Source organism: Hypanus sabinus, chromosome 5 (genome assembly GCF_030144855.1).
Source record: "Hypanus sabinus isolate sHypSab1 chromosome 5, sHypSab1.hap1, whole genome shotgun sequence".
Taxonomy (NCBI): domain Eukaryota; kingdom Metazoa; phylum Chordata; class Chondrichthyes; order Myliobatiformes; family Dasyatidae; genus Hypanus; species Hypanus sabinus.
In genome coordinates this window covers 46839757-46857161 of record NC_082710.1, presented here as the reverse complement: position 1 = coordinate 46857161, position 17405 = coordinate 46839757, and the positions used below count along the sequence as shown (strand labels likewise).

General features: G+C 40.3%; 1 protein-coding gene across 8 annotated transcripts in view; it reads left to right on the top strand.

The window, feature by feature from the left end:
* Positions 1–17405, top strand: part of LOC132394131 (guanine nucleotide-binding protein G(I)/G(S)/G(O) subunit gamma-7-like) — a 323380-nt gene that overhangs the window by 228035 nt on the left and 77940 nt on the right. For all 8 annotated transcript variants that reach the window (XM_059969903.1, XM_059969908.1, XM_059969909.1 and 5 more), the window contains one exon: positions 3940–4046. In XM_059969903.1, coding sequence (XP_059825886.1) covers positions 3940–3987 — 48 coding nt within the window. In that variant the 3' untranslated portion in view covers positions 3988–4046. The remainder of the gene's footprint in view (positions 1–3939; positions 4047–17405) is intronic.

The window sequence follows — 17405 nt, the reverse complement described above, 5'->3', positions numbered from 1 at the left end:
GAGGTATAGATTTCAAGTAATTGATACAAGGATTAGAGGGGAAATGAGGAAATATCCTCTGGCATTGAGGGTGGTAATGGTTTGGAACAAACAGTCTGCAGGATGGTAAAGACAGCAACACAATTCACACTTGCTTATATCCTTGAAGACCTGTGAACTACAGGACTAGAGCTCTGGTGCTGGGAAATGGAATTAAACTGGGCAGCACTTTGTCAGTTGCCATGAACTCAATGACTTAGTATGATAAATTTTCCATGATTCTCGTTCAGCATAATTATTCTGCTTTTGCACTCCTCTCATCTTAAAGCTGTGCCCTTTCAATGCAGATGCCTGCATCTGTGAAGCCCAAGATCCCACATGTTTTCCTATAATGACTTTCTCTGCAGGTCCTGAGCCCTTCAAGGATCCATGCACTTGAACATCCAAATCCATCCATTCACTCTTTATGACTCTTGACATTGTCTATATTTCCTCTTTCCTTCTACCAAAATGCATCACCAACACTTCTCTTTTAAATTCCATCTACTATAACTTTCCGTGATCTGTCATAGCAAATTGTCCTCATGGAGCTGTTTGCCACACCTCCATATTCAGTGTCATTAACAAATCTTTTTCCAATATCCAGATCATTTCTATTTATGTCAAAAGAATTGCTACTTGCACTTATTCTTCAGAAACAACAGTATCCTTCTCTCTGCAAAATAATTATTTGTCATTGTTTTATTAAAAATAAACCTTTTCTCTAAGTTTCAATTTAGGAAATTAATGATTTATGTGATATTTTGGCAAATGTTTTTTTTTAAGCTCTGTATGGGCAACATCCGTGACGTTCCCTTTGCTAACTCTTTACAGTATGGTTTCAGGCCTGAAAGCTTCAAAAATTGACCATTCAATTTGGCAGCTGTGTGCTGCTTGATTAATTTAATTATTTGCAGGCCAACGATGACATCAATACTGCAATTTGAAGACAGTTACAGTCTGTGATACATAATTAATATAAAATTAATCATTTCATTGCACTATTTTACTTATTTATATTCATTAAGATGAACTATATATTGCTGTAAATCAGAGAAGTGTTATAAAATAGATTGTGCTATATTTAAGCCCCAGAAACCACTGGAGAAATATTTTTTTTTTCAAAAGAGGCTGATACAAAAACTCTTTTTGACAGTGCCAGGAAAGAATAGTACAGTCAGCATTGGCATTTCTATATGATTCACATCACACTTCAAACACAAAGAGCTCAACGTACGCAAATTAAAAATTAATTTTATGGCATGTGAGAGATCTTGGCAGCGTAAAATGTCAGTGTTTCTATCAAGGTACATGTTTAAAGTTGTGTCTATTAATATTTCTTGACAATAATTGTGGAGAGAGGGATGATACAAGTTTCAAGATTCAAGATTGTTTAATGTCATTTCCTGTACACAAGTGTAAGGAGAATGAAATAATTATTACTCCAGATCCAATGCAATACAAAAAACACAAAAGATAATGCAATCATTTTAAAAAACACAATAAATATAAATATAAGATAATGGTTACCGAATTATAGGAAAGATGTCAACAAAATAGAGAGAGTACAGAGGAGATTTACTAGAATGTTACCTGGGTTTCAGCACCCAAGTTACAGAGAAAGGTTGAACAAGTTAGGTCTTTATTTTCTGGAGCATAGAAGGTTGAGGGGGGACTTGATAGAGGTATTTAAAATTATGAGGGGGATAGATAGAGTTGACATCGATAGGCTTTTTCCATTGAGAGTAGGGGAGATTCAGACGAGGACATGAGTTGAGAGTTAAGGGGCAAAAGTTTAGGGGTAACACGAGGGGGAACTTCTTTATTCAGAGAGTGGTAGCTGTGTGGAACAAGCTTCCAGTAGAAGTGGTAGAGGCAGGTTCGATTTTGTCACTTAAAAAAAATTGGATAGGTATATGGACAGGAAAGGAATGGAGGGTTATGGGCTGAGTGCAGGTAGGTGGGACTAGGTGAGAATAAGCGTTCGGCATGGACTAGAAGGGCCAAGATGGCCTGTTTCCATGCTGTAATGGTTATATGGTTAATTTATATACATTGATTGTATGTCAAGGATTTCTGTATATTAATGACTTCATTTTGTCACAGAATCATCTGAACAGAAGTCAGGCAGGTTCTACAACAGGCTTTCGATCTAATCTGTCGGGTTATCGGAGTGCTAAATGAGTCCCTTCACCACTGCTGAGAGAGGCTACCTGCATACATGACAACTATGGGGTTCTGCAGCTGGTTCTCTCACTTCCATTACAAACAGATCTTAATCTCCACAGTGTGAAGCTATTCTTCTGAATTGACACTGACTAATGAACTCATTCAGTTCTTTCTGATTTTATTAATGTTTTGAGATCACTTGCAAAAATTCACTCATTTCCACACTGTTTACAGAATGGCAGAGTTTTCCCACCCTACCATTCTGTTTATCTGTTAATACTTACATTTGAATAGATTTTATTCAGTTGAATAAATCTACCAAGAAACAAAGATGAAAAATGATTATAGTTGCTTCCATCGACTTTCAGCTTTATCAGTTCCTGGTCCTCTTGCTTAAGAAGAAGAAATCAAAGCAGTATTTGACAATTTGGCCCCTCATGCCCGATATATTACTAAGCTTGTGAATTTTGCATGTTTCAATATGGTCATCTCTCACTCTTTTAAACTCAATGGAATTGTGCCAAGTCTATCTAACCTCTCCTTATGCAAATCTATGCCAGGATTCCAAAGTTACCTAAGTTTCCTTCCTTAGTTATGAAAACCAGCTTTGTTCATGTAATCGAGATACAGCTTTATCAGGGACCTGTACAATCGGAACAAGGCATCTTGTATTCAAATCATCTTGGAATAAAAGCTAACATTATCATCTGCCTTCCTAATTGTCTTGCTGCAGCATATGTTAACTTTCAGTGATTAGTGTAGAAGGGCACCCAGGTCCTATTAATTTAGGACCTGGATCTCTTCCAAAGCCATTACGTTTTTTATCTTGTAAAACTTATGCAAATCATGCAGTAAATCTAGTAAAATTAAGTCATTGATTCAATCAGATAAATTGTAAGTACACATGAAGTGCAATGCACTCTGACCAGTAAGACTGCTTGTTGATTCTCTTTGCAATAGAGTACAGCCAATTATCATTCAGTTGCAATTGGTATTGATGTTGTATGTATTTCCTCTTAAACTTTTTATGCTACATTTCACCTTGTCATATTTTTTGGTTTCTTTCTCATATACAATTACCTGACTTCTGAAAATATTATAATAGAAAGGAATTTATGAAATCATAATTACTTATTAAGTATTACACCAAAGTTGTTCAGATACTTTTCTGATAGATTGTGAAGTTAGTTCTTTGTTTGCAGAAGATTTTTAAACAATACAGCTTGATGGCAGCAAAAAAATTACACAGTCCAGACTAATACAAGCTAATGAATTTGTTCCATTCCTTCTTCCTTGAACAGTTGTGTTACTTACAGTGAGACCTGTCTTCCACAGCATTGAAGAGTTCCTTCCAGAAAACCTATTTTTCAGAATCACAAGAACAGAAATATTTTTGAATGATGTGTATCTCTAATTTTCTCCCATCTTCTCAAGATGGACATTCATCTAATCCCAGCATCATTTTGCATATATATTAGTCAAGTATGTATAAGTATAGGGGCATTTACATTTGGAGTAAACCTGTTTTTCTCACGCATCTTCGTGCATTCTTTTTCAAACAAAGCAAAATCACTGATTATGGTTACCTGAAGTGGCTAATTGGAAGTTTCAAACCATACAGGACTTCTATTACTATTATTTTCTGTGGCAAGTTATCTTCTGGCTCTCTGGAAAAAATCTATAACTTTAATGATATCATATTTTATCACGTTTTTTAAATTTTTATGATATTATTTGTTTTTCTTTATCCAGAAAATTGACTTACTAAATAAGCAGCAACAATGTCAACAAACAACATAGCTCAGGCAAGGAAAATGGTGGAACAATTGAGGATTGAAGCTGGTATTGAAAGAATCAAGGTGAGATTATAAAAGTACCTTTTACACTAGTCGCTTTTCCACACAAGAAAATTATTTTCTGTCAACCCAAATGGCACACACGTAGCTCTGAACTTCGAGAGACAGACATTATATCTGAACTCTTTATGATGGTGTCCCATAGACAGATACTTGGTGATCTGCAGTAAATAGTTCAGGATGCAAGACCAGTTGTTGTTCAAAGGGTCTGAATGTCCTTGGACAAGAAAGCAAGCAGAAAGATAGCACAAAGATACAGCATGTAAATAATTAATTAATATTTTCCTTTGTTGAAAGGGTTGAACATAAGAGTAAGGAAGCTATGCAAAGCTTTGGTAAGACAACACCTGGAGTGCTGCTTAGTTTTGTTATCTGTATATAAGGATACTATTGAGGCATTGTAGCATGGCTGATGACACTTTTTTATTTTTCAATTATAGAAGAGCTAATTTTTGTTGCTGACTGTAATTGTCCTTGAGAGGTGGTGGTGAGCCACTGCAATCCATCTCAAGTTGGAGTTTAATTGTCATTTAACCAGGAGGGCCTTGTCCACACAGCAACTGAGGCAGCGTACCTCCCCCACCGTCAGCCTCGACTTGCAGTATTCTACATTACTAATGTCCAACAGGAGGTATATAGTACTGATGGGCAGAGAGTGCCAGGATTTAACCTCAAAGCAATGAAGGAATAGTGATAGAATTTCAAGAAAGGAAGGTGCATGATTTGGTGGAGGGTTATCTACAGGCACTATTCCCTCATGCACCAATTTGCATATTCTTCTGGGTCCAAAAGTAGAAGTCACAGGTTTATCAGAGTAGCTAAGGTCAATGACTCAATGCATTTTACTAGTGCTGGTGGAAATCAGTTCCTGGAGTGAAGAGTTTAACCATAGAAAGATTATTCAGAATGCACCACTGCTTTTGATATTTAAAAGAATGAATGATTGTTTCATTCGAACATATAAGAAAGAACATAACAGGATTCACTGAGGATGTTTTCCTCTGACCGGGAATTGTAAAAATTAGTGACATCATCTCAGGATGAGGGTTCAGATTAAGACAAATAAGGAAGAATTTCTTCTCTCAGATGGTTGTGAATCATTGGATTTCTCTACCACAGAGTGCTGTGGCTGCTGGATCATTAAGTATATTCAAAGCTGAGTTAGACAAGTTCTTGAACAAGAAGGGAATGAAAAGTAATGAATGTCATGAGGAAATTGTAGTTGTGGCCAAGTTTGGTTCAGCCATGATTTTATCAAATAACAGAACATGCTACACCGTGCTTGGCCTTTTGTAACTATGTTGAAGAAATTTAGAAAGATAAAATGTTGAAACAGCTTCACCTTAAATGCACTGGAGTATAATTAGAAGAGACAACAAACTCTGTGTTAAGATGATTTCCAAATAATAATGTGCAGTAAACAGGTTACATAATTTATTCATGATTTCATAATAACATTAACATAATAATAAAATTAGCAATTCTTATTTTCCATTGTTATGTTCCTTTCTAATAAATTTTCATGAACATTTAATTTAAAGGCATGAGATTCTGATGAAGTTAGTCCCGTATTATATGAGAGCACAATTGCAAAACAAAAACGACATGCTGTGTTGCAGACTGTGTTGTAAAATATTTAGAACTTGTGGTAAAGCTGCAGCAAACTGCATTTCAGAGAGTTTATCATTCATTTGCACTTGCTTTAACAGGAAGTGGACATGTGATGATTAGTTATTGACATTTTCCTGCACATCAAAAGTTATCAGAATTCACTATCATCTCCCATTTATGCTGCATGCCTTTTGATCTTACAACAAAAATGTTGGAATTTCTACAAACAGACTTATTATGTGCATTTTGACATTTATAAATCAATTAAGTGATATAAAGCATCAGTCTGAAATATTGCATGCATAAGCCCACAGATGCAAATGAAAATCTTTACGTCGATCAGTCTTAATGTTTACATCGTTATGCAAATCTAGATGTTCATATTTCACTTGTGTATGCTGTTTTCTGAACAGAGAAACAATTAGAACTCACTGTGAACTGCACAGTGTGATATGCCACCTGCAGACAGGTGCGCATTATGGCTTGCTTCTACTCCAGTCTGTGGGTTCTGAGGTGGTAGAGGAGGCTGATCTGTTACTTGCAAACTGAGATGCAGGTGGAACAGAAGGTGATTGATGGGGGTGGGGGTGTGGATAGTTTGGGAGGTATTGGGAGTTCTTTCTGCAATGGTATCTGGGTGCTCCTGTTATATAGATGCAAGATGCAAAATGCCCAATGCCAATCTGAACGCTCCTCCTCCATTTTGATCAGGGATTTCCCCAAGTTGGTGGAGATGATATGCATTTTCGAAGGGCCTTGACACTTCACAGAGCTGGTGGCAAAGCAGTTACATCCCAGGAGAGACAAGTTTGCTTGGAACACCAAGTTGAACCTCTCTGCACTCTCTTTGGAAACAACTTTGGATTAAATTTTACAGTACTTTTCCAAAACTTATTCAAACACACGAAAGTAAATGTCTTTGAAGGTGGAATGCAAGGACATGTTCTTAAGTCTAAGAGTTGTTGTGACAGATGGAATGTGCTGGGTTTTCTTAATTGGACCAAACTATTGCAGATCATCTGGAACATACATATAACTGAAGATTAGCAGGGAAACACCCTTTAAGAGTGAATCCACCCGATTTACCATCTATTAACCTAAAAGGAAGAAAGACCAATTAGGATCCAATACAGAATCCTTAGCACTATGTACAGTGCTAAGGTAATCCAGTATATCCATACATACAGAGAAACAAACTATGTTACTAGGACGTTTATTTAACTGGCTGTGGTAGGTAATCAGGAGTTGCAAACACAAGCTGTTACAAATTTTTCAAGTGAGATTTCTCTTTCCAACCACAAGTGTCCTGAGGATTTGCTGTCCTGGTTTACTGTGTTACAGTTACTCTCCATTCCTTCTTCATTTCTTCAGTTTTATAATTTGTTTTATTTGTAAACCTGGATAGTGCATTTTAATGAATTTTACTCCCATGAGTGTGCAGGGAAAGATTTCTGACAGAGATACAGTCATACAGTAACCAGGGAACCAAGACCAAGAGTACACTGTGCCATTACCGTGGATTATCATTGATCCAATTGTTTTTATTCATATTTATTTATCAAATAATTTTTTTAAATTTAGTTAATCACTGGAAATATGTTACATTTTATGGTTCTACCATGACTTTCAGATTTTTTTCATCTCTATGTGTTTTAGAGAGGAATTTTCTCAGGGTAGATAGAGTTGACATGATGAGAATGTTTCCAATAATGGTAGAGTCTCGGGCCAAACGTAAAAGCTCAGAATAGAAGGATGTTCCTGTAGAAAGAGATGAGAAGCCATTCCTTTAGCCAGAGGTTGATGAAACTGTAGAATTCATTGCAACAAACAGCTGTGGAGACCAAGTCATTGTGTATATTTAAAGAGCTGGTTGTCAGGTCCTTGGTTAGTGAGGGTGTCAAAGGTTGGGGGGGGAAAGTATAAAAATGAGTTTGAGAAGAAAAATGAAATTGACATAATTGAGTGGCAGAGCAGATTCGATAGGCTGAGTAGCCTGATTCTGCCCCAATGTTATATGGTTAAGTCTTCTTTCTGTATCTTTCCACTTTTGCAGAGAAAAAAATACAATTACAATGAATAGAGACAAGGAGGCTATACCATAACCCTTTGAATCCTCACTGGCCACAGGAGTAGTACCAGAAGATTTAAGGGAGGCAAATGTTATTCCTTTGTGCAAGAAAGGTAATAAGGATAATCCTGGGAATTACAGACCAGTGAGTCTTATATCAATGGTGGTCAAACTATTGGAGAGGATTCTTGGACAGGATTTATGAGCATTCGGAGAAGCGTAGTCTGATTAGTGTAGTCAACATGGCTTTGTGCCAGACAGGTCATGCCTCATGAGCCTTATTGAATTCCTTGAGGAAGTGTCAAAAATAAATCGATGAAGGCAAAGCAGTGGATATAGATTTTAGGAAGGCCCTTGACAAGGTTCCCCATTGTAGGCTTATTCAGAAAGGCAGTAGGCGTGGAATGCTGTGTGGATTCAGAATTAGCCTGCCCATAGAAGGCAAGTGATGGCAGATAGAGCAGATCCTGCAAAGGGATCTGTGACCATTGGTTTTCTGCAAAGATCTGTTCAGGAACCCCTGCTCTTTGTGATATTTATAAATAACTCGGATGAAGAAGTGAAAAAATGTTTTAGTAAGTTTGCAGATGACTCAAAGGTTGGTGGAGTTATGGATAGAGTGGAGGGCTGTTCTAGGTTACAACATAACATTGATAGGATGCAAAGCTGGGCTGAGAAGTGACAGATGGAGGTTAACCCAGAAAAGTGTGAAGGAATACACTTCAAAGGTCAAAGTTCAAGGCAGAATTCAGGGTTATGGATGGTGTAGAAGAACAGAAGGACTTTGGGGTCCATGTCTACAAATCTCTCAAAGTTGCCACACAAGTTCATAGTTTGATTAAGAAGGCTGAGATGTGTTGGCCTTCATTTCATGGGATTAAGTTGAAGAGCTGTGAATCATGGCATTGGTGGGGAAAGTTAGTAGCATCACAAAATTGTGTTCTTGGAGGTGGTTGCAGAAAATGATGTCTCTGCTTGGTTACCCTTAACTAAGTTCAGCCTCACATATAGCTTAATAATTTTAACAGATCAAGAGAATAGAGCAAGGTGGCACATTCAATTTTGTCATTGGGTGTGTATTCCAAAACCTCACCTTGTGTTCTTAAATTCATTCTTGTTCGTCCATGTATATACTGCATACATACAGAGCACACATTCTTTTATTTTCATTCTTTCTTGGTCACCCTCTGAACAGCTATGCTATTCAAGTTCATTACTGTGGAACGTCAAAAAGTATTCTCCGTAAACTATTCAACACGTGCTGTCACTCAATGGTTCGTCTGCAGGGAAAGGAAGATGAGTACTCAGATCAGGGACCTTCCTGCCATTGAAAAACTCATGTCAGTATTCTGTGTAGCCCTGGAAGTAACCAACAGGACAAGTGCTTTGCCATTAGAGATGGTGAGAAGGGAGTCTCTCAGCTACTGCTGGCAGAATTCTGTTTCATCTAGGCACTTTGCTTTCAATAACACAAGAGATACTGCAGATGCTGGAAATCCAAATCAACACACACAAAATGCTGACAGAACTCAGCAGGTAAGGTAGCATCTGTGGAAGTGATTAAACAGTCAACATTTCTGGTCAAAACCCTTCATCAGAAGTGGAAAGAAAGGGGGGAAGAAGCCAGAATAAAAAGGTGGGAGGAGGTGGTGAAGACAGGCTAGGAAGTTACAGATGAAGCCAGATGGGTGGGGAAGGGAGGATGAAGTTAAAGGCTGGGTGGTGGAAATGGTAAAGGCTGGAGAAGAAGGAATCTGATAGTGGGGGAGAGTGGATAGTGGGAGAAAGGGATGGAATAGAGGCACTGGAGAAGTGATAGACAGATGAGGAAAAAAGATGAGGCCAGTGTGGGAAAATGAATGGGGGGGTGGGGGGGTTTACCAGAGAAATCGGTGTTCGTGAATCAGGTTGGAGGCTACCGAAATGGAATATGTTGCATTGCTCCTCCAATCTGAAAGTGCCCTCATCGTGGGAAGAGGAGTCCAAAGCCCAACATGCATCTGCAAAAAGTGGAATTTCCCAGTGGACAACCATTTCAATTCTTATCTCCATTCCTGTTCCAACATGTCATTTGATGAACATTCATAGATCATCTGTGAATGTCTGGATGGCTTCACATACTTAGTGTTCTCAATGGTAGCAAAGTTTACATTATTGAACAACAAATTAGCTGTATTAGAGACTGACAGAATCTGAAACTATCCTCATTGGAGACCTGGAGAGATTTTGAGGCAAAGAAGCTGAGGCCAATAGTGACATTGACAACTATCAGTAAAGCATGGGCCCAAGGTCATGCAGCAACACAAATCTCAAATATCTGCCATCATTTCTTGGTGCTTATGCATTCATGGACACTGTCAGACACATCGAGAAACATTGCCGCCTCTATATGTGTAACGAGGCATTTTCCCCTACAAGCTCTCTCTATGCAGCTCCAGGTGAAGAGCAACTTGTTTCTGATCCTGAGACTCTTTGTGGTTCCCCTCTGAATTCAGTGTAGTGCAGCATAAGCAAGAGCCATAGTGATTTATCCGTGGAAAATAACAAACTATAGTTAACAGTGACACCTGCAGATTTTGAAGGACGAGTAGCAAAGTTAACTTGAATTTTAACAAAGCTCTCTTCAAAGTTTGCTATGCAACCTCTCAACACAGCTAATGTGACAAAATAGAAACACCAAATACTGGATATGTTTAGCAGACCAGGCAGCATCTGTGGAGAGAGAAACAGAATTCCAGGTTCACAACATGTCATTATGTCTGTTGAGTCTTATGCTGAGTCTCCTCAAGTGTAAAAAAAATATTTTAATGAGATTCTGAATATACAATAGGTTCAAAAACAAATCTATTTGTTTTTGAATATACTTTGTAGTAAATAATAATATATGGTGCTTTTAGTAGATATTTGTTATTGTGTGTTAGGAATAAGAGGATTCAGTTATCTTCTCAGAGTTCTGTAAGCCTAGTGAAGATTCCATAAGTTAACAAGGAGTTATTTTTGTTACGAGCATGCGCACATATCGCAGTGGTATGTAAGCAGCTGAGTATGGATATCAACAGCTGATATCAATGGTAAAGCAAACTATCATTGACAAAGATATGCATCATATTTTTGTGAATCATTTGGCAGAAATTTCACAGGTTCGTTATTTACAAGGTGTTGTGAAAGCTGGAGAAATATTAACCTTTTGATTAGTTTTTGTATCGGAATAGGTTGAGTAGGAAAGGCAATTAAGGTGTCTGATCCACAATTTTTCTTTAACTGTTTCAAGACCTTTTTGATTCATTCCTCAAATAAGGAAACTTGGCAATTAAGCACACTCTCCTTTACCTGACCAGTTTCCTTTTGGTTTTCAGTCGACAGCTTTCTTGCTCGTTCTGTTGTGTTTACAACAAATAGTGTTTGAATAAAATGGGGAAAAAGCACATTGTTTTCAGAGTCACTTAATTTGTCTGTAAAGTTACTGAAAACATTGTCTAGGAAAACAATCTTACATTTTTAGAAGATCAACACATGTCCAGCAATTATTATACAGACTGAGGGGATTTATTTGCAGACCTCAGAGTGCATGGCAGACAGAAATACTCTTATCCCCTTATCATGGGGTGTCCAAGTTACTTTTGATTTCAGGAATATTAAAGTTTGTGCAATAAAGGGAAGAATTGTACTTTATTTTTTATCCAGGATTTTGATTCAGAAGAAGAAAGATGATTATTGTGTTTTTATCAATGCCATTATGTAAACAAATGCCAGTGGTGATAGGGATAGTAGAAAGAGGAGATGAAACACTGCATAGACTTAAGCAGAAAATAGTTAATGAGTTTAATGTTATGTACATGTAGTATTCTTTGAGCATAAATGTGCAACCCTTTGCTGATTACATGCTGTCTATAAAACTAATTCCTCATGTGTATCCATCTTCACTCTTATATTGTAGATACACCACAGGAATCTAAATCTGTAACCACTGGCTCCAAGGCAATATATGCTTGACATGCAAACATTTCACATCAGTATGTAAACCAGTGGTGACATGTTGGAGTATTTTGAAAAGAACTATTGGTAGAATAGGTAACAGCAAACCAGTTAATCTGATATATTTATACTTCTACAAATATTCCCAAAGGTGCCACACAAAAATTAATAAGCCAAACTGAGTCTCAATGGCTTTAGGGTACACAGTCATTGTTACACAGTGATATGGATTGAGGATTAGTCAAAGAACATAAATTGGAAGGTAGGAATAAGGGGTTGTTTTTCACATTGTAACTATTTGGGTTATCTACACAGAACAGTGGGGATTATTAAGCAGTGAGCGATGACTTAGATAATAACCTGCAAAATAACAAGCCACAAAGGGCCACAAAACGAGAGATCAGATACTTAACATAACAAGGTAACCAAAGGCTAGGAGCAACTGGTTGAGGCTGGCTTTTTCGATGAGTGAACAAGGATCATGGATGAGAGCTGGGTTTAAATAGGCTTCAGGTGATGAGTTGCAAGTGATTCCTGTTAGCTGGGTGGAGACTGGGAGGTACCTGCCTGTACAGCCCTGACAGACACTCCCTTCTACAGCCAGCACCTGGCAGCACATGTTTATCCAGATGGGTCTGGTGTGACCCCTCGAAGAATGATGGATCCAAGATGAAACTGGACAGCAACCAAGACCTCTCCTCCAGTCTGTACCCTTCCTTGTCAATCTGGTACTACACACCCCTTCCACAATGACATGAATCCATCAACCTGTGAACTGTGTACATTGGATCACCTTCCACCACCCTAGGTTCCAGAGGTGCAGACTCTGATGGGTTAAGTGGTCCGTGGACAACGGGCTTGAGGCAGCACACGTGGAAGGTAGGTGTGATCCTCAGGGATGATGGCTGCTGGAGATGGTAAGCAACTGGATTAGTGTAGTGGGTAAACTTGAAGGGACCAATGAACTGGGGCAAGAGTTTGTGGTAGTCTGTGCATGGGGCAGATTTCAGGTTGGTAGGCATGGTTCCCAGCTGGAGTATATTGGCCTGGCAGCATTAGATGTGATTGGCAGCTAGGAATCTCCTCCCTGCCATTTTCCAAGCATTCTGGCAACTTGGCGGGCCAGCATCTCCACCGTTGTTTCCCACTGAGAAGGCAATGGGGATTAGTAGCCATGAAGCACTTCAAAGGATGACATACACATGGCAGAGGAGGTGTGTAAACTGTGGGACAGCTCAGTCTAGAAGAGATTCTTCTTCCAAGTGTAAGGGTTAGAGGCAGCATAGTAGCACAGAAACTTCCACGCTTGCTGATCGGCTCTGACTGTTCATTGGTCTGCAGATGAGAGCCTGAAGACAAACTCACTGAGCTTCAGAGGAGGGAACAGAAGGCAGACCAAAATTGGGATACGAGTTGTGGGCCCCAGTCTTGTGGGAGAACCTGGGCCGCCTTGGAGAACCAGTCCACCATTGTCTTGATCACTGTGGCCCCATTGGCAGGTGGCAAGCCCATGATGAAATCCCATGGCAATGTTGACCATGGGCATCAAAGGATCAGTAGGGACCACTGGAGCCCAGAGGGCTGCAGGTTGGATGAATTGGACAGGGCACATTGGGGGCAGGCAGTGACAAATTGATGGACATCTGCGATCATGGTGGCCACCAGAACAGACACCACAGAAAATCCATGGTCCATCATTTTTTGAACGTCCAGAGAGGGCTGAGGAGTCAGCTCAATGGAGTGCCTCAGAGTTTACAGCTGCCAGCACATACATGCAGTTATCAGGTGTGTTGGCTGGAGCAGGTACATGGTGTAGGGCCTGGTGGATCTAGTACTCAGTGTCCCAAATCAATAGGGGCAAGGATCTAGGAAGATGAAATGATGGGCTGAGGGTCAATCTCCACTTCAGCTGGGTCACACTTTCAAGTCAGGTTGTCCACTTTATGTGTTCTTGGAGCCAGGTTGGTAGGAGTCTGTGAAGTTCAATTGCTCGAAAAAGAGGGTCACTGAGCCTGATGTGAGTTGAGCTGGCAGGTCTGTTGCATGTATATGAGGTCTTGGTGTCAGTCCAGATCAGAAAAGGTTCGGTGTTTCCCCAACTGCCAATGTCTCTATTCCTCCAAGTCCATTTAATGGCAGGTCTCCTCCTCCATAATGGCACTGTATAGTGTTATACTTGCATGAGATGGCAACACAAGACTTTTCCCACACCTTCCTCACTAGAAGAGGATGGCACCGGCACCCCTGTCAGAAATGTCTACCTCTACCACTGAAGGTCCAGACAGGTGCAGGGCAGAGAATGGGAGCAGTGATGAAGCATCTCGAGTTCCTTGAGAGTGTGGTCCATGGCAGCAGATCAAGTTATCCATGAGGTAGGTGAACTTGGTGAGGGAAGTGAGAGGAGTAGCAATTTGGCTGTAGTTTCGGATGAAATGGCAGTAGAAGTTGGAGAAGCCCAAGAGGAGCTGTAGTTGTTTAAGGAAGCGTGGTCAGGGCCATCAGTAATAGCACACACTTTCTCTAGGTCCATGGTTATGCCTTGGGATGAACAGACATAACGTAGGAAGGAAATGATTGGGGTGTGGACTGGCATTTTTCTAAATTGCAGCAGTTAGTTTTTGAGGAGACACTGAAGGACTGAACGGACATGACAGATGTGGCCCTGGGGGTGCTTGGAGAAGATATGGATGTCATCAAATAGATAAGCACCTACTTTTATAGAATTTTTCCAGTCCTGATGAAGGATCTTGGGCCAAAACTACTGTTTATTCTTTTTGATAGTTCCCCAGCATTTTGTGTGTGTTGCTTTGATTTCTGGCATCTGGACATTTTCTCTTGCCTGTGTAGTATATCACAAAGGATTTCATTGATGAAAGCTTGGAAAATGGTTGAAAGTATGCGTGGCATCACTAAGTATTCGTAGATGCCAGCTGGCGTTATAAACAAGTGGAAGACTTTGTCCCCTGGAGGATGCAGATCAGGTTATACACGTTCCGTAAGCCCAGTTCAGTGAAGATTTGGGCCCTGCAGAGTGCTGTGAATATGCTATCCATCAGGGGGAGAGGGTTGCAATTCTTAATGGTGATTTTGCTGTGTCCACGGTAGTCGATGCAGGGACAAAGACCCCCTTTTTTTTTTGACAAGGAATCCTGCACCAGCTGGGAACAGGGATGGTCGAATGAAGCCGTGCTGTAGAGCTTCCAGCTACATTGTCATTCATGACTTAGATCTCAGAAGGGGAGGGGGAGAACAGATGACGTCAGTGAGGGGTTGTGCCCAGGAAGAGGTTGATCACAGAGTCATGTGATATGTGATGTGGCAGGTGCTGGCTTCCTGTTTACTGAAGCTGTGGTGTTCCTGTGGGAGTTTGGTAAGATTGAGGGTTTCCTCCGTCTCCACAAATTTACAGGGCAAAATTAAGTGAGGCTGCAGGCAGGTGGTCTGGCACTCAGCAGTGAACCGAATGACCAGATGAAGTGAGGGTTGTGATTGAAGAGCCGGGGTAACTCGAGTTCATCAGCTGCCCTCCCCGATGCTCATGTGCACTCTCTGACCATCCCAGACATCAAGGAATGCCTGTCAATTGCCATGATCAGAAGGGATAGGAGATAGGCACAGCAGGGAGTCCAAGCTACACAGAATCCAGTCCAGAAAATTTTCTGCTTTGCCCGATTCCTCCAGAGTTTCCTGTGTGCAAAGAGCCATTGGGGTGTAGAGGAGGACAGAGAGAGTGAGTCAACCTATGGTGCTGGAACAGGGGGCCAGGAGAGCTTATAAGGTAGAAGGCCCTGGTCTTCCTGTCAAAAGAGAGATGAGGAAGTGCTGCTATTTTCTGGCACTTTCAATGAGTTGGTGATCAGCTGCTCCACAAGTTGTTTCTCTACCAAGCTTCACACTTAGGGGTTAAGGGAGCTTTCCCTAACTGACGATGAGGGTCCTGCAGCCTGAAATGGTTCTGGGAATGGAACTGGGGCTGATGACCTCGGGGTTGTTCCATAAGAAGCTTGTCAATACGGAGAGCCAGAGTGATGAGGCTTTCGAAGATGCTGGGCAGTTCCCAGCTAGACAGCTCACCTATCAAGTACTCCAAGAAGCCATGATGGTAATGGGCCAGCAGCGCTTTTGCATCCCAGCTGCAATCTGCCATGAGGGTCCTGAATTCCACCATGTAATCCAGTACCAAGCATGATCCGTGACAAAGGCAAAATATGTGATCCACTGCTTCTCTTCCATTTCCTGGTTGGTCAAAAACCTGGTGCGTTTCAGCAATGAAATCTTCATATCTGTTGCAAATGATGGCCTTATTGTCCCAGTTGGTGGCGGCCCAGGTCACCCAGTCAAAAGAGAGATGAGAAAGGCAATGTTGGCTCTCGTAGAATAGAGATGGCTGGAGCACAAAATGCAAGACATACTGAGACAGAAAGTTGCAGTATCAGATTGGGGATCTGTCAAAGCACTCAGTACCAGAATCTGGGGGTCAGAGGGAGGAAGTTGACTGGTGCAGTGCTCATGTATTGAAACAGGGTTGGAAGAGAGTGGCGAATAGATATCAGTGGTTTCCTGCTGTTTGTGGGTCAATCATAGGTTTATTCATCCTGTCAAGAAATGTAGTGGAGGCTTGCCCCAAACACAGAGCAGCAGAAACAATGAAGCAGTGAGCAGTAATAAGCTGTAAAATAACAAGCCAACAGGGGCCACAAAACAAGAGAGAATGGATATTTAACATCACAAATCAACAAGGTAACTGAAGGCTAGGAACCACACTTGAGATTGGCTGTTTCTATGAATGCACAACAGCTGTGAATGAGAGCTGGGTTTAAATAGGCTGCAGGTGATGAGTTGGAAACAAGTGGCAGGTGATTCCTGTTAGTTGGGTGGAGATTGAGTGGTGCCTGTCTATTCAGACCTGTCATTAGGTACTAAAGGCTGCAACTGTGTATGATCTGGGTCATTAATTTGGAAGTGATCTCAATAAAACACATAAAATTCTATGGGAATTGATAGAATAGGTGCAGGAAAGTCTGGAACCAGGACTCTCAGACTCAAAATGATAGTGTTGAGAATAAATTTCCTCACCGAAAGGATAGTGAATCTTTGAAATTCTCTACCAAAGAAACACCAAAAGTTCTTACAAAGATAAGAACATAGGAGCAGAAGTAGCCTATACACTCAGCTCTGCTAGTCATCAAAACCTTGGCTGACTTCTACTTCAGTGCCAATTTCCAACACTATCACCATATCCATTGAATCCCTAAATGCCCAGAAATATATCCTTCTCTGCTTTGAATATGCATTATAAGAGCACTTGTAAAGCCATCTGAAGGAGACGATTTTGAAGAATTATCACTGCATGTAAATAATTTTTCAACACAATCCTAAACTAGCCTTAAGTTTTGAACTATGCTTCTCACCATTCCTAGATTGCTCAGTCAGAGAGGCATCTTCTCTGTCAATTCCTGCAAGAATTTTGTGCATTTGGATTAGATCTCCTCTTATCTACTATTAAAAAAAACTGCATTGGTAATTTTTGGATTATTGGAGTTCCTTTGAAATCAGGATGTGATTCATCGAGGAGTACTGTATTTATGCAACATGTCACAATCCTAAACCATCAGGAACTACTAAATGACCTGAAAATAACCTACTTCATAGGTTCAGCATTAACACATCACTTGAAGGAAAATATCACATGATTCTGGTTACCTCAA